Source organism: Penicillium chrysogenum (genome assembly GCF_028827035.1).
Source record: "Penicillium chrysogenum strain IBT 35668 chromosome Unknown utg000002l_segment0_segment0, whole genome shotgun sequence".
NCBI lineage: Eukaryota > Fungi > Ascomycota > Eurotiomycetes > Eurotiales > Aspergillaceae > Penicillium > Penicillium chrysogenum.
In genome coordinates, this window is record NW_026622750.1 from 6,263,736 (window position 1) to 6,277,796 (window position 14,061).

The 14,061-nt window shown below is 49.1% G+C and overlaps 5 protein-coding genes across 5 annotated transcripts; 3 read left to right on the forward strand and 2 right to left on the reverse strand.

Annotated features, from left to right (window-relative positions):
- Positions 1-657: 657 nt before the first annotated feature.
- On the forward strand, positions 658-2,846 carry N7489_005602 (uncharacterized protein; the record flags this gene model as incomplete). Its single annotated transcript, XM_056711354.1, has 4 exons — positions 658-1,329; positions 1,409-2,430; positions 2,501-2,577; positions 2,656-2,846. The coding sequence occupies 4 exons, from the start codon at positions 658-660 to the stop codon at positions 2,844-2,846; spliced, it is 1,962 nt and encodes a 653-aa protein (XP_056569775.1).
- Positions 2,847-3,713: 867 nt separating this feature from the next.
- On the forward strand, positions 3,714-4,025 carry N7489_005603 (uncharacterized protein; the record flags this gene model as incomplete). The annotated part of the gene is made up of 1 exon (XM_056711355.1): positions 3,714-4,025. The coding sequence occupies one exon, from the start codon at positions 3,714-3,716 to the stop codon at positions 4,023-4,025; it is 312 nt and encodes a 103-aa protein (XP_056569776.1).
- A 959-nt stretch (positions 4,026-4,984) lies between these two features.
- On the reverse strand, positions 4,985-7,333 carry N7489_005604 (transcription factor domain-containing protein; the record flags this gene model as incomplete). The annotated part of the gene is made up of 1 exon (XM_056711356.1): positions 4,985-7,333. The coding sequence occupies one exon, from the start codon at positions 7,331-7,333 to the stop codon at positions 4,985-4,987; it is 2,349 nt and encodes a 782-aa protein (XP_056569777.1).
- Positions 7,334-11,112: 3,779 nt separating this feature from the next.
- Positions 11,113-11,901, reverse strand: N7489_005605 (proteasome assembly chaperone 4 family protein; the record flags this gene model as incomplete). The annotated part of the gene is made up of 2 exons (XM_056711357.1): positions 11,113-11,361; positions 11,677-11,901. 2 exons carry the CDS (start codon positions 11,899-11,901, stop codon positions 11,113-11,115), a joined length of 474 nt encoding a protein of 157 aa, XP_056569778.1.
- A 773-nt stretch (positions 11,902-12,674) lies between these two features.
- N7489_005606 (uncharacterized protein) lies at positions 12,675-14,018 on the forward strand (the record flags this gene model as incomplete). The annotated part of the gene is made up of 2 exons (XM_056711358.1): positions 12,675-12,796; positions 12,905-14,018. The coding sequence occupies 2 exons, from the start codon at positions 12,675-12,677 to the stop codon at positions 14,016-14,018; spliced, it is 1,236 nt and encodes a 411-aa protein (XP_056569779.1).
- Positions 14,019-14,061: the final 43 nt, after the last annotated feature.

Below are 14,061 nucleotides of genomic sequence, written 5' to 3' on the forward strand. Positions count from 1 at the left end.
GTCTACTAAAAACCCCTCTAAAAGAACTTGCGGACCGCATCGAACGCACCATATAACGTAGATTAATCGTGGGCATTAAAACGGAAGGAGCACGAACACAATATATTATCTACTACAGCGAGCTAATGCCTATTACGCTAGGAAAACACCAATATCTGATAACTACTTCGTATACTACGGACGTCGATGGCATAATTGATTTTCAGAATAACGGCCATGATTGGGGCCAAATCCTGGCTGCAGAACAGGCAGATAGATAGCATCGGATGCCATCGGACTCCCCCAGCGCACTAGCGCACTCACGAAAACGTGGATGTGGATTTAACTAACCTGACTAAGTTAAGTCTGTTTCCCCAAGCCAATCGTCACCATGGACCCTCCAACTATCAGCCGAAATATACCCGGGGAGAGATAAGAACGGGCTACCTAATAATCCCCGACAGCTCTACTCCGTACTAAGAGAACTAATCCCCTGGCTAATCCCTTTCGGTTCATTGTAATCAGGTACACTAAATTTGTCACACGTTTTCACCAGATCTCCTTATCGCTGAAAGTGCCCTCGATACGTGTATATATGGCTGGATTATGTCCGGGCTCTTGATACAAGTGCTTTTCGTGAACTGACAACCCTAGTGTGGATTATCTGGGTCAATCATCATGCTCTCTCCTACTGGTTCCTACGGGCTATCAGCTCTGTTATTAGCCCTACTGTCACTCTCCGCCACCACCATCGCGACAGTCACTCCCAAGGGTCAAACCGTTGAGCTGAATGGAAACACGTATTACGTTCCCCCCACAGTAGTAGCAACCTTGAAAGCTGATTCGCACGTATTCGGCAAACTCAATGGCTTGCAGCCTCTGACGGTCATCCGGAGTGATGCCTCAAAACTGACAAGCTCAATCCTTGAATCATTAGTGAGCAGCTACGAGGCTGCTGACGATGTTTTCAATGCTGGATTCCTTGACAATGTTTACGTTCAGTATAATGGTACCTCCAAGAGCCCCTCGGAGAATGTGTCAACCCATTCCTCATGGGGCCCTAAAATCCTGGGATATGCATCTGCGTATGGTACCAAGAGATCAAAGGCAGTGACCTCATCGTCAACTCTACCTGCTGGCCCATATTTCTTGGATCCATCGAGTGGAGCCGTTTTCGAAGCCTACCTATTATATTCCGATGTGATGGGGTCTTTCACTCAGGGATTGGTGTCGGTTGGTGATGAGGAGTATGATGTTTTACCGGCAAGCTTGCAGGGCTATGCGTCGTTGACTATTGGTGTTCCTTCGCGGCTGTACTACACCAAGACAGCCGATAAGCCTTTGGCCGGTGTATGTATTGTCCGCTATTCACATTCCAGGGGCCCTTATGCAAGAGACATGTCATACTAACTATTTACTTACTCATTAGGTTCGTCTCGGTGTCAAAGATATTTATGATATAAAGGGTGTCAAAACCGGCTGTGGCAACCGCGCTTACTACAAAACATACCCGGTTGCTAACTCTACCGGCCCCGCAATCCAATCCCTCATTGACGCGGGCGCCATCATCGTCGGAAAGATGAAGACCAGTCAATTCGCCAACGGTGAGACCGCCACTGCTGATTGGGTTGATTACCACTCCCCCTTCAATGCCCGCGGTGACGGGTACCAAGATCCTAGCTCATCATCGTCCGGTCCTGGCTCTGGCATCGGGTCTTACGACTGGTTGGATTTGGCCATAGGAAGTGATACCGGAGGCTCGATTCGCAACCCTTCGCAGGTGAATGGATGCTTCGGCAACCGGCCCTCGTGGAATTTGGTCTCGTTGGATAAAGTCATGCCCATGTCTCCGCTTTTGGACACGGCCGGATTCTTGACGAGAGATGTGCAATTGTGGCGTGCTGCCTCGGAGGTGCTGTACAAGGGTGCAGGCCTGAAATCCTACACCAAGTACCCCAAGTCTATCAAGACGATCCAATTCCCAACTAATGCATCAACCCCGGCAGAGGGTCTTTTGATTGATTTTGTCGACAAACTATCGTCCTTTTTGGGAGGTGCAAATGTTTCTGCATTTGATTACAATTCTCTCTGGGAATCCACCAAGCCTTCGACTGTTGCCGCCAATGCGACCCTCGACAGCATGTTGTCTCTCACTTACCCTATCCTCATTTCGAAACAGCAGTATCCCCTGGTTGCTGCACCGCTATATTCAGACTATGCGGCTGCCAATGGAGGTCGCATGCCGTTTATCGACCCCGTGCCTCTGTCCCGTTGGGATTGGGGACTTGGATATCCAGAGTCGCAGCTGGAGACTGAAATAGAACACAAGAACATCTTCACCAACTGGTGGAACACAACTGCCCAGGTATTCGACGAGGAGACTTGCTCAGACAGTTTGATTCTTTACATTGGAACTGAAGCGACGCCGCTTTACCGCAATGCTTACCGGAGGTTTGTGTTTCTCTTTCCCACATGCTAGGATATTTAAAGGATTGTTTGCTAACTCATTGGAATCACACAGCATGCCAGGTGTTCCAACAGGATTCGCTACGTCTCGTATTGCCAACTTTGCTGGTGTGCCCGATATGGTCATTCCGAGTATGTTCACCCTATTACTTATACGAAGCCTCCAAGGCTTTTAAACTGGAGCTATAACTAATCACAATCATAATTTAGTTGGTCAAGCGCTCTACAACTCCACCATCACCCTTCAGCAGGAATATCTGCCTGTCGCGGTAGATTTCATCGCACCTCACGGCTGTGACCTGATGGTATTCAATCTGATCAATGAGTTGGTGGAAGCTGGTATCGTGAAGCAACCTCGCACCGGATCCACTTTATACGGAGACCAGGTGACTTATTATTGAGCAAGCAAATCAATAGGTGGCTCTCAAGCTGGGGTAGTATTGTACAGTCATGAATGTATAGATTTAGGTCTTGTATATACTCTTTCCTACTACCAGAGTCAGATCTCAGAAAGCCACATTAGGGATATAGATCTAGACTATTACATATTCGTCGTGTGCGTACGGTTGCGGAGTATGGAGGCATGAAATAAAGGTATCCTCCGCTAGGCGTCGGACATTGTAAGTCAAAACTTAGAATTGCCCAATGGCGAGTAGGCGAGTACCAAAACTCCGCAAGACTGTTTGGGCACAAAACCCCGGGTACGTATCTTCATCTTCAAGCATCCCCTCTTGGCCATGAATGTGCGCGTGCAATAAAGAAAGTGGTATGTGTGCTCGGGTGCAGACAGAGAAATGTGATTGAAGTGGCTGAGAATTTCGCAAATCGACAGTGCGACTACGGAGATGAGTGAGAAGTTCCTCGACCACGATGGCTCAGTGTTGGCATGGTAGAAGATGAACTGATAAGTTGGCCCAAAACCTACGTCTATCACCATCTACCCCGACAGCGGCAATATAGTTGTTCTTCTCAAATATACTGTCAAACCTCATAGCCTGTAACTTAGTTTTAACAACTACTCAGTAATCTCGTCTCATATTCCACCATGCACCTTACGTCTCTGTAGAAGTCTCCCCGTATAGTGATCCAAGTCCAAGCTAGATGTTGGACTAAATCTTCCGAGGCAGCGGCCTGAGGAGCTTGGGATATGGCTCGTCGAGCTGATCTATAAAAGAATGTGGGAGTGTCACCTTTAGTCGGTGTTGACTTTACGAGATAACAGCACGGAGAGTATATATACCAAAACTCTCAGCATCAAGCAATTCAAGATGACTGTGGGCGGAGCATTCTTTCTCTCAGCAGCACAGTGCGCCTTCAGCAATCAGCTGGTTAAAGCAATTAGCACAAATCTACCCGAGCTTGACCCGGCGGTGGCTATTTCGACCGGTGCAACACAAATCCGAGAAGCATTTACGGCCTCGCAAGTTCCCATCGTTGTCGATGCCTACATGGTTGGTCTAAAAGCTGTGTTTGCGATTACGATTGCCGCCTTTGGTGTTGCCACTGTCATTGGATTCTTTGGCAGCTGGAAGAAGCTCCCCACTGACGAGCTGAAGAAGGCGACTGGTGGTGCTGCATGACCACCTCCAGGTCGTTGGCGGAGCCTTCATGTCGTTGTTGCTTCGAAGATGATGGGCGACTAACGGGAAGGAGGGAGGGGTGTGGTACTCCGCAACCCAGGTTGGTCGGGTCTAGACGTGTAGGGTTGCCTGGTGCTCGGTGTACGGACTTTTGGTTTGGAGGGTGTATTAGATGTATTAGATAGGGCTTTTGATATTGCGCTGCGGCGTACCTTGTGTCTATCAGGGAAATACCTTTACTCTGAATGGATCAATAAATTTAATTCTTATATGCGATGTGGGGAGATTTAAGCCCGATTTGATTGCTCAAGTAGGCTTTTAGCCATGAACAGAGTGACATGATTCATGGGAAAACATGCAGATATACCAACTAGGCTGGGTTTGGATAGTGTGTGCATATTTAGCTCAGCCGTTGGACTGACCTATGCTGACACGCAGCTTATGTCTCATATGTGTAAAGCCACCAAATCACCCTAAATAAAACTGAAACGGACCTGCAGCATTAGAGCTTTTTATGTTCTCGAGCTGACGGGTTATGACAATATTGTTCGGCCACGATAGGAATCCAGAAAGTAAAAAAATATATGCAAATGCAGTTTGAAACGGCCGAAATTCGATCCGTTCAGAAATATATACATAAAGACAAAGGCTATGAACAACATTGAAGTACTTGGGCATGGGTATCGGCAATGAAATATCTGCAAGGAAGATATGAAGAATCGGAGGCAAGTGACAGTGCCCGTATAAAGTCTGGACCTCTAGAGCTGGTCTAGAGCCATACACACACAACCCAGATGGAGCGACGTAGCGGTATGCGATAGTTGGTGACCTAGGTGGGACGATCGAGACGAAGAGAAAATAAACATCGCAAATCCGGCGTGTGCTTGATGCAATGAAACCAAGAGACAAAAAGGACAAAAAAGAGAAAACAACATAACCACAAATGGGATACACCCGCTTCAAATAATGCTAGCAATCGTCATGCGTGATTGCGCCGAACTCGACCTCTCAGAAGCCGATTCCGGCGCAAGAGTAGAAGACGGCTCCAGCTTCGGCTGCCCCATGGCAACATCCCGCTGCGCATAAGCCATCTGCCGTTGCTGATGCTGCTCGGTAAAGAGATCTTGCACAGTCTTCTCGATCCACTCCCACCCCGCCCACTCCGCGTCCGTCTCCATCTCCGTCGGACGGCTCGAGGGTGTCGGTGTTGAGATCCCCATCCCCTCCAATTGGGATCCCGTCTCGGACCCGTGCCATACCCAGCTACCGTCGCTGGTCCCTTGCATATCGCCCGAGACATACGCCATCATTTCTTCGTCGCGGTCGAGATCTGGGACGTGGCCCTCGGTTGGACGGATGCGGACTAGGAGACGTCGTAGGAAGAAGGCGAGGTACCGCCCGCAGGCTGCGTTCACGGTGCGCACGTCGCCGATTGATGAGAGCGCTTGTACGCATGCGAGTGCGGCGGCGTATTCGCCGCGGAAGAGGAGGAGGAGCGTGCAGCGCCAGATGTGTGTGCAGAGGAGGGAGCTTGCGCAGGAGGCGAAGTGGGAGCGGGGATCGTTGATGGATGGCGGTGCTGGGTGTGTCGGGTAGTTGCGCATGCAGCGGGAGAGGATGTTTGCTGTGTCGAGGGCTGTGGAGACGCAGTAGTCCATTGCTGAAGTGCGGACCATATCTGGACAGAAGGGCGAGATGTTGTGGCGGTGGAGGAGAAGGCGGGCGTTTTGGAGATAGATTACCGGGGCGAGGGAGCGGGGGTCGAGGTCTTGGTCGGTCTTGGGGTGGAATTGAGAGGGGAATGTTGCCAGGCAGGTGTTGAAGTGGAGTTCGAAGGTCTCGAGGGTGGCGGGGCTGATGGTTGCTGAGCGTAGGGTGCGTGTGAGTTGGCCGATGGACCGGACGACGTGGATCGTAGCAAGCAAGGGCGTAGTTTGCTGGCTGTCTGGGATCTTGCCTCCTTCTGTGATGTACTGCTCGTCCACGGGACATGGGAGATCGATATCGCAATCTTGATCGTTGATCAACACTGGCTTCCCCATCTCAAGCGCAAGTAATCTGTCCCAGGCGTATAGTCCCCACCAAACTCGCTTCCGCATTTCCCCTTCCACCGCAGGCCACGGCCCGGAGTCGATGTGCAGCCCAATCTCTTGAGCCACGCGCACTGCCGAGCCGATCCACACCCAGCTAGCCGACTTCGAATTCACCTCGTAGAGAAATATGCTTGCCAGCAGTGCCGCACGAGCCCGATCCAAGCTGAAGACGTCATGCCAAACATCAATAATCCCGCAGGATGTGCGTACGTATTTCTTGCCTTCCTCCTCCCGATCCGCCTCGTTCGTGTGGATGGCACCGCAGGCAAATACACCAAACAGTACAGCGGCCCATTCAGTCGAGACACCCAACAACGACCCCGACCGATAAACCTTTTCATACTCTGCGATGAATGCGGGCCAATGGAGCACCGGAAGGACCGAGTGAATGCAACCGAAATACTGGGCGAGTAGATGATCGGCTAGATTCTTCGGCGGTAGCTCCGGTGCATCCGCAGTCACCACTGACTCTGCAGCCTGTTGGCGGTATGGGGTGGGCACCTTCAAAATGCCACGACCGTAATGGCGAAGATTAGACCGCACATCAGAGAAATCCTGTGCGATAGGCGCCTTCGAACGGCGCACAGGTCGATATTCGATCTCGGGTAACTTAATCATCGGCTGCGAGACGCCTTCATCAACATCGACCATGCGATCCGGCCGCATCATGCCCGTCTGCAAGTGCTGTAATTGCTGCTTTGTATTCTGCAACTGCTTTTCCAGATCCTGGACCTGTTTGATGGACGACATGCGGCGATTTGTCTCTTTGGTAAACTGACAGCGGACCCTGCGATTGTTACATTCGGTGCAACTGGACGACTCCGAGGCGTCGCACTTGACCTTGCGCTCGCGACAAGCATCGCAACTGGGGTCCTTTCTACGCTGGCGATATGCGCGCTTTTGCTGTAACTGCGCGGCGGACTGTTGGCCATGTCCGGGGCTGGTTTGGTAGAGACCTGGAACTGAATTTATTGGCGGCGCATCAGGAAGTGCAGTCTCCCCTGGTGAGCCAGAAGCGGAGTCATAAAAGCGCTGGTACGGCGATGTTGCCGGCGCAGCTGTGGGCATAGGCTGTAACAAATGAGACATTCTCATCCCGCTGTCCGGTCTGCTCGGCGGAGCGGAAAGCAAGGCGGGAGCCGGGAACGCGCCCGACGTCACCGACTGCACGGGTGGGAGTTCATAGCCTTGGTTACCACGAAAATGAGGTTGCATGTTGTATTTATTCCTCCAGCAAAATGGAGGAATATTGGGGGAAACAAATTAAGAGTTGGGGTGAGAATCTTAGTGGCGTAAGATAAGGGTTATCGCCACGGTTTCAAGGCGTCAATATTTCGAATTTCCTTCAAAAGGTGCTATTCGAATGAAGATTGCAAAGCCATTGTTCGTAGTAGAAAAGGGAAATATAAAATCAGGAAAATAAGAAAATTGGAGGGGAAAAAAAGAACAAAGAAATTAAGCCCAGAAGGCCGGGACGATGTATGCAAATGCCGAGGTTGGGAAAGATGAAGATCAAAGAATCCTGTGAAGAAAGGGAGATTGGGGAATGTAAAATCAACGTTAAAAGGAAAAGAGAAAAGGAAAGGAAAAAGAAAAAGAGGAAAAGGAAAAGGGAAAAAAAAGAAGCGAACTATAGATCGACGAGGAAGAGTATTACGATCTTCCTAACTCCATCAGTGGCCCATAAGAATATATGGAATTTAAGGAATCTTCAACGGATCTCAGCCGAGACTTTACTATATTCTCTTAGTGCAGAAGTACATGTATATCCTATACCGGTAATACAGAAGAGGATCGGCAGTGTTAGATCGAAAGAAAGACATGTCCAGATATTTCCAAGGTTGGGAAACTTGGCTTCTATAGTCCCACTGGGAAATGTATACGGAGTAGGGACACCTAATATATAGTGATGGTGTACTGCGTAATGTCAATAGAGTAATACGATATGATATCTAAAACCAAAAGAGGATACGCGGTCCACGAAGATCTCGCCCCTCTGCACAAGCCCTGATGATCGACTTCGGAAGTGCACCGGGACCACATGGAATCGGATGCGTTGGCCCGGATTTCTTTGGCTCTTGACTTTTCCCCTTTGACTCGGCTTTTTATCCTTGGCCGTTCTTTTCTATGGTTTCGCCTATCAACCCCTGGTTTTTCCGAGCTTTAGCCGAGTACTTTATCGCTTTGACTCCGAACCTTGGAATATCCGTAGGTACTCCATAACGTCCTAGGCAAACTAATAGCCCAACCTCAGGGAATACTGCCAAGCCCTTTCTTTGATTATCAGTATCCCAGGTTCGGGGCTCCATCCCATCTGGGTTTAGTACGGAGAATATACGGAGAATATATCCTGCGCAATAGCACTGGCGCTTTACTCCCATGCATGTGTTTTACTGGTGGATACAGTGGACTGCGAATGCTGTGCAGGGGAAAAAGACGAAAGCTAAAAAAGCAAAAATAGCAAAGATCATGCCTCAGTACGGCATAGTGCACAGACAGCCCTCAGCCGCTTGGCTGTTCCGTAGTCCTTTGTTAATCATTGCCCGGTGAGGTCTGCTTTGGATACTATTGGGATTACATTACTCCGTACTCCGTACTTCGCTCACAGAACTTGCCGATGATTCCACTCTACGGGGAAGGTCCGCGATCCGAGTTAATTTTATAGTTAAGTTTAAACGTTTCCCTCGGAGACAGGGCAACTGAAAGCCTACCAAAAAAAGTGAAATTCAAGATGACATCCACCTGGGTTCCACCATTCCCAAGCGAGGAAAGGGAAATCCCACGGCTCAAGTCTCACCGGGTATCGCCAGTGATACTTGGCCCTTGCAGAATCAGCACTGCGCTAGTTGTGCCCAATGTCGCCTTCGACTTGACATTTCCCCGCACACCCCTCGGTTAGAGATTTCAAGGAAGTCGCTCCGAGACCCTAATACAACTCGCATGACTTTGCCGACGAACTTAATTCGGATGTCAATAATGTCAATTTAATAAATATAATAGAAATAAATAAAATAAAACCGTCTATCATCCCAACTCGGCAAAGACCGACAAAGACCGACACGTCCATCCTTGAATACAGGAATACAGGGGCCGTGTGCCATGCAGCTAAACGCTTAACCCTAAAGGAAGTTTACTCGGTTCGTGCCGGAACTATTCTCCATACAGTATGCAGGGGCTCATGAAATGGCACGTGTAAAGCATTGACCTGCCGGTGATTACTACCCCCAATGATACCTGCAAAAAATACCAGTTGGTGTCCAAGGCTAGTTTGAAGCTAGTCAATAGCTCCTGGTGTCTTTCCTGGATTTCGGAACTTGCGGTGTACCATACTTCCTCCACTGTTGGCCTATCCAGCCTTTTGATTTGATCTCCTCTTACCGAGAGGGCTCCAATTGGAACGCTTCCATGTGGCGACTATCAATCCAATTCTAATTTTATACTTCGTATACATGTACGTGTCACGGTACTCGACTCTCAGCTCGCAGCCGCTAGCTGTATACGATAAAGACACGCAGATCGGCCGGTCCCGAGGTGAAAGAGCAATAGTACGAGATTGCCTTGACCCTTTCCCCCACTTTCAGCCAATGCACACGTGGCTCTCTGTTGGGAATGAAACAGATGATGTGATGTCCACGAACGTTGTAACTCCAACTACGGAGTACATACTCCGTAGACAATCTAAAACAATCTAAATAATATGATCACAATTGTTCACGTCCGCGTGTCCTTGACTCAACGCCCCACAGCGGGACAACGATCGATATGAAACACCCGTTAACCGAGCCATTCCGATTTGCTCTGCTAAACAACTGTCACGGTTGTGAACCCGAGACTCCCGATGTCTTCCGTGTGCTAGTCCGCGGTTGTGTCTCAGATCAAATGGGGTTTGCTTGGATCTGAGATGTTTCGGGATGTTTACCGAGTAGACGGGGGATGCTGAATGTTCTTTTCTTTGTAACGTGGGCAGAATTTTGTTTTTAGTATTTCTGTTCATTGTGTGTTCATTGTAGGATTGGTGGGAATGAAATATGAGGCTACGCGACTGCCTATATGTTATGCACAGTTGTAATCCATGGATGTCCACAATAGATGCAACAGTAATATCTGCCGTAAGCACACATACATGTGCATAGTAGTTTTCCGGTGGAGTTAACGTGCATGCGAACCTCACATGACTCAGTTAAAGCTTAGTTATATTGGTGTCTCAGATTCAACAAGGTCAGGTGAGATTTTTAACTGTGGATGTCCGTCGGAGTATATCATAACATGCATGTGCTGATGCTCATTGATGCTGATATAACACATGCGCTGAAGGGAACCAAATACAGATGAGGGAAGACGCGAGGGCGTCAACGCCACCCGTAGGCACGTAGCTCTGTTGACAAAATCTCCTATGAACCGAACACAGCTATATCCATGTCATGTCAGTCCAACCAACTTTCCCGAACCGAACGCAGGCCCGCAGGCACGGGTGTACGATCGCATTGTATATATTCCAGTGCCTTTTCCGTGAATTGGACTAGGCCGTATGGGCTGCGAGGATCTCCCGCAACAAGCCGATAAAGAACTTTCCCGCACAGTTTGCGTACTGACGATCTACTGACCAATACCCGAGAGGTCTGTGGCGTTCTTTTGTGGGGCTAGACTGCTGTTAAGGCTAGTGTCGGTGTTGATATTGACTTCGGTTGAGATCGATGAGAAGTTGAGCTGGGTTGAAGTAGGTAGTGGAGGCTGCCTCCCGCCTTCACGGTCATTTGTAAAAGCTCATTCATGACCTATTCTGCTGCCGACCGTGACCTCGGTATTAATTCATACCATGAACTCTTCCAGACCGCAGCCAAACAGTGATGGTAAAAGGTGTCTGCGTGAGAAAACAAAAAGACGAAGAAGAACTCGGACAAAACTGGGCGAATGAGTGATTGGTTTCAATTAGGTATGTGATTTTGATCGATGGACGCTTGAAACATAAGTTGCATATGTCGTTCGACAGACGTTTATTTCGCACTTCCAGCCTTCTTCTGCTTGTGCTCTTCCCAATTCTCCATGATCACGTTGACGATCTTGGTCAAGCCTTCCATTTCCTCTGCGATTTCCAATCCCATGCCGTGTGGGTCAATACTGCAGCCAACATAGACCGGGATGGAAAACCGTCGAGCCAGGATCTTGGCTATGCGGTTTGTGTATTCAATGCTAGGTGCTGATGTGTAGAGTGTTGTTGAGATTGTCGACTTGGATGAAGTGCGCTATGAAGACGTCAGCTATGTCCTAGTATCTCAAACGGTTTTACTGAAAAAGAAAAGAGAAAAAAATTAGTGTGCAATTATGAGGATCGGGATATCGGCTTATCCCAAGTCTACTGCCTAATTAGAGCTTTGACATTGGGATGTGTGTGGCAGATTGCAGCATTGAACAGCAAAGGAAGGACCCGTCCTGGGAGCTGCGCTGTAAAAAAAAGGGGGAATGACTCCATCCTCCATCCATACAGAATGGCATAGAAAACGGCATTGCTTCACTTCAAATATGGCAAAGCATTGCAAAGTTGGCAGGTAAGGACTTACATCAGGCATCGCGTAGACGAAACTTCCCATAGGTTTGATAGAGCCGCCCGAATCACCTGGCGATGAGGTAGCCAGAAATACCATGGCACAATGACCCAAGAAGTTCAAGTGAACATGTGCTGTTGTATGCAAAGCTTTGGGCAAGGTGAACGAGATCTCTTGAGGCTTGACGCTAGGAGTAGCTAGCTCAGCCGAAGGATCGGCTGGTGCGACTTCAGACGCCATACTTGTTGTTTTGCCGGTCCTCAGTGTAAGGAATAGGAATGTTGTTGAAAAGAAAATGTAGGCGAGAATTGTATTTAGGCAAGGTGTTGAAAGTCGGGATATTCAACATCGAATCCCCGCCCTAGGTGGGTACGGTAGGCAATAACAGCCACTTGCGACTTAATTCCTATTGGCTCCCATGTTGTTATTGCTGGCAGAAAATCACTATGTAGTCGGTCACCTCTTTGCCTCTTCGTTCTTTCTTTTTCCAATGAGATATAATAGATAGTTCATGGCAGTACTCTCCGTTGATTAAATTTTTCTGTTACTCTCTCACTACTGCACAGATCTTGCTTCTATGTGGAACGATAGGCAATATCTCAAGATCTCCTGCGTTGTCTATAGATATGAAAAAGACGCACTGCAACTATCAAATAGAGGCGGATGAAGGACTACCTAACTCGCCGTCGTAGCTTTTCATAATTAGATACATATATATACATCCCTATATCTGGGTACATGTAATTAGGCTTCAGCTATACGTCTATTGTATCTACATAGGAAAGGCGGACAGCGCGGCGGTAAAGTCAATTGGCCCAATGGGAACCGTTGTTGGCCTTGTAAGGATTGCCCAACTTGTTTTGTCTGCCCCTCCATATACTTTCACTGGTCACTCTCTTCTCTCCTTTTCAACCATTGCTTCTTCGTCGCTGCCAATTCCTCATAGGACTTGTGGCCTTGTAGCATTGAGCATCAATTACCCTTAAACGTGGAGCTAGCCTGACAACCTCCGCATGGCATCTGAACAACAAAAGCCCCAGGCCGGGGAGGAGGAGAGCAGCTGGGGAGGGGACTTCAACCCTTTCGCTGATCCCGAGGAGCGTAGGGTGCTATTTGCTGCATTTGACTCATTCAGGTATGTGGGTAGACAGTTGATTCCAACACATGTCTTTTTGGCTTGTAGCTTCTGCCTCAGATAGAAACCTTTGTCTACATACAATTGCAATGGCTAATCCGCCCACAGACAATTTCGGCGGACAGCGCATATGAATACTACTCATCGTCGACGGCAAGCGTTCTATGCCTTGCCCTCGGCGCACTGGCAGATGCTCTCGGAGCCTCCATTCTCTATCCTTGATAACTTCAATAAGGTAGACGATGCCATTGATACCAACGCCGATATTGCCGATGCAATTCTGGCGGTGGGTCTCCAGTCCTTTGGTCTTCCCGCAAACCCCGACAGAACGGATCTCACTCAAAATTGGCATGATATAGCAACTTCATCAGATGTCAACAAAGCTCACTCAACTATACGCCAGTTCTATCGTGACTGGAGTCTCGAAGGACGACCCGAGAGAGAAGTCTGCTATGACCCCGTTCTCCAGGCTCTCGACGAGGAGTTCAAGACACGGCGTGATAGTGGAGAGGAAATCCGTGTTCTTGTCCCTGGCGCTGGCCTCGGCCGTTTAGTTTTCGAAATCTGTATAGCAGGCTATGACGCCGAGGGAAATGAGATCTCCTACCACCAGCTCCTGGCCAGTAGCTGGGTTCTGAACCACACCGAAGGACCAGCAAAACACGCCCTTCACCCTTTTGCATTGCATTTCTCCAATCTCCAATCACGGGCACAGCAACTCCAGCAAGTTATGATCCCCGACGTGCACCCCGGATTCGCCATGCAGGAGGCTGCCAATTCTGGTCGTCGCTTAGGTACTATGTCCATGTCTGCAGCGGATTTCACCGTGTTGTATACCCAGCCGAACAACCGCGAGGTGTTTGACGCGGTGACGACTGTTTTCTTTATTGACACGGCGCCAAACCTTATTCGGTACATCGAGACGATCCGACACAGCCTCAAACCAAATGGGCTCTGGATCAACGTGGGTCCGCTATTGTGGCATTTCGATGACGGTCACCCCCGTAAAGGAAGTAGTCCCGAATACGAGGGGGCCGGGATTGGCGAGCCAGGCAATGTCGAGTTATCTGAGGAAGAAGTGCTGACCCTTGTGGAGCGCATGGGGTTCCGCCTCGAAAAGCGCGGAGAGCGGAAGGCTTGCGGCTATATCCAGGACCCCAACAGCATGCTTCAAAATCTTTATCAGCCTTCCCACTGGGTGATGCGAAAAGTGGCAGTTTAAAGGGGGGCTGGTCGGAAAGCGGACCCCTGTAAGTCGGAGACAC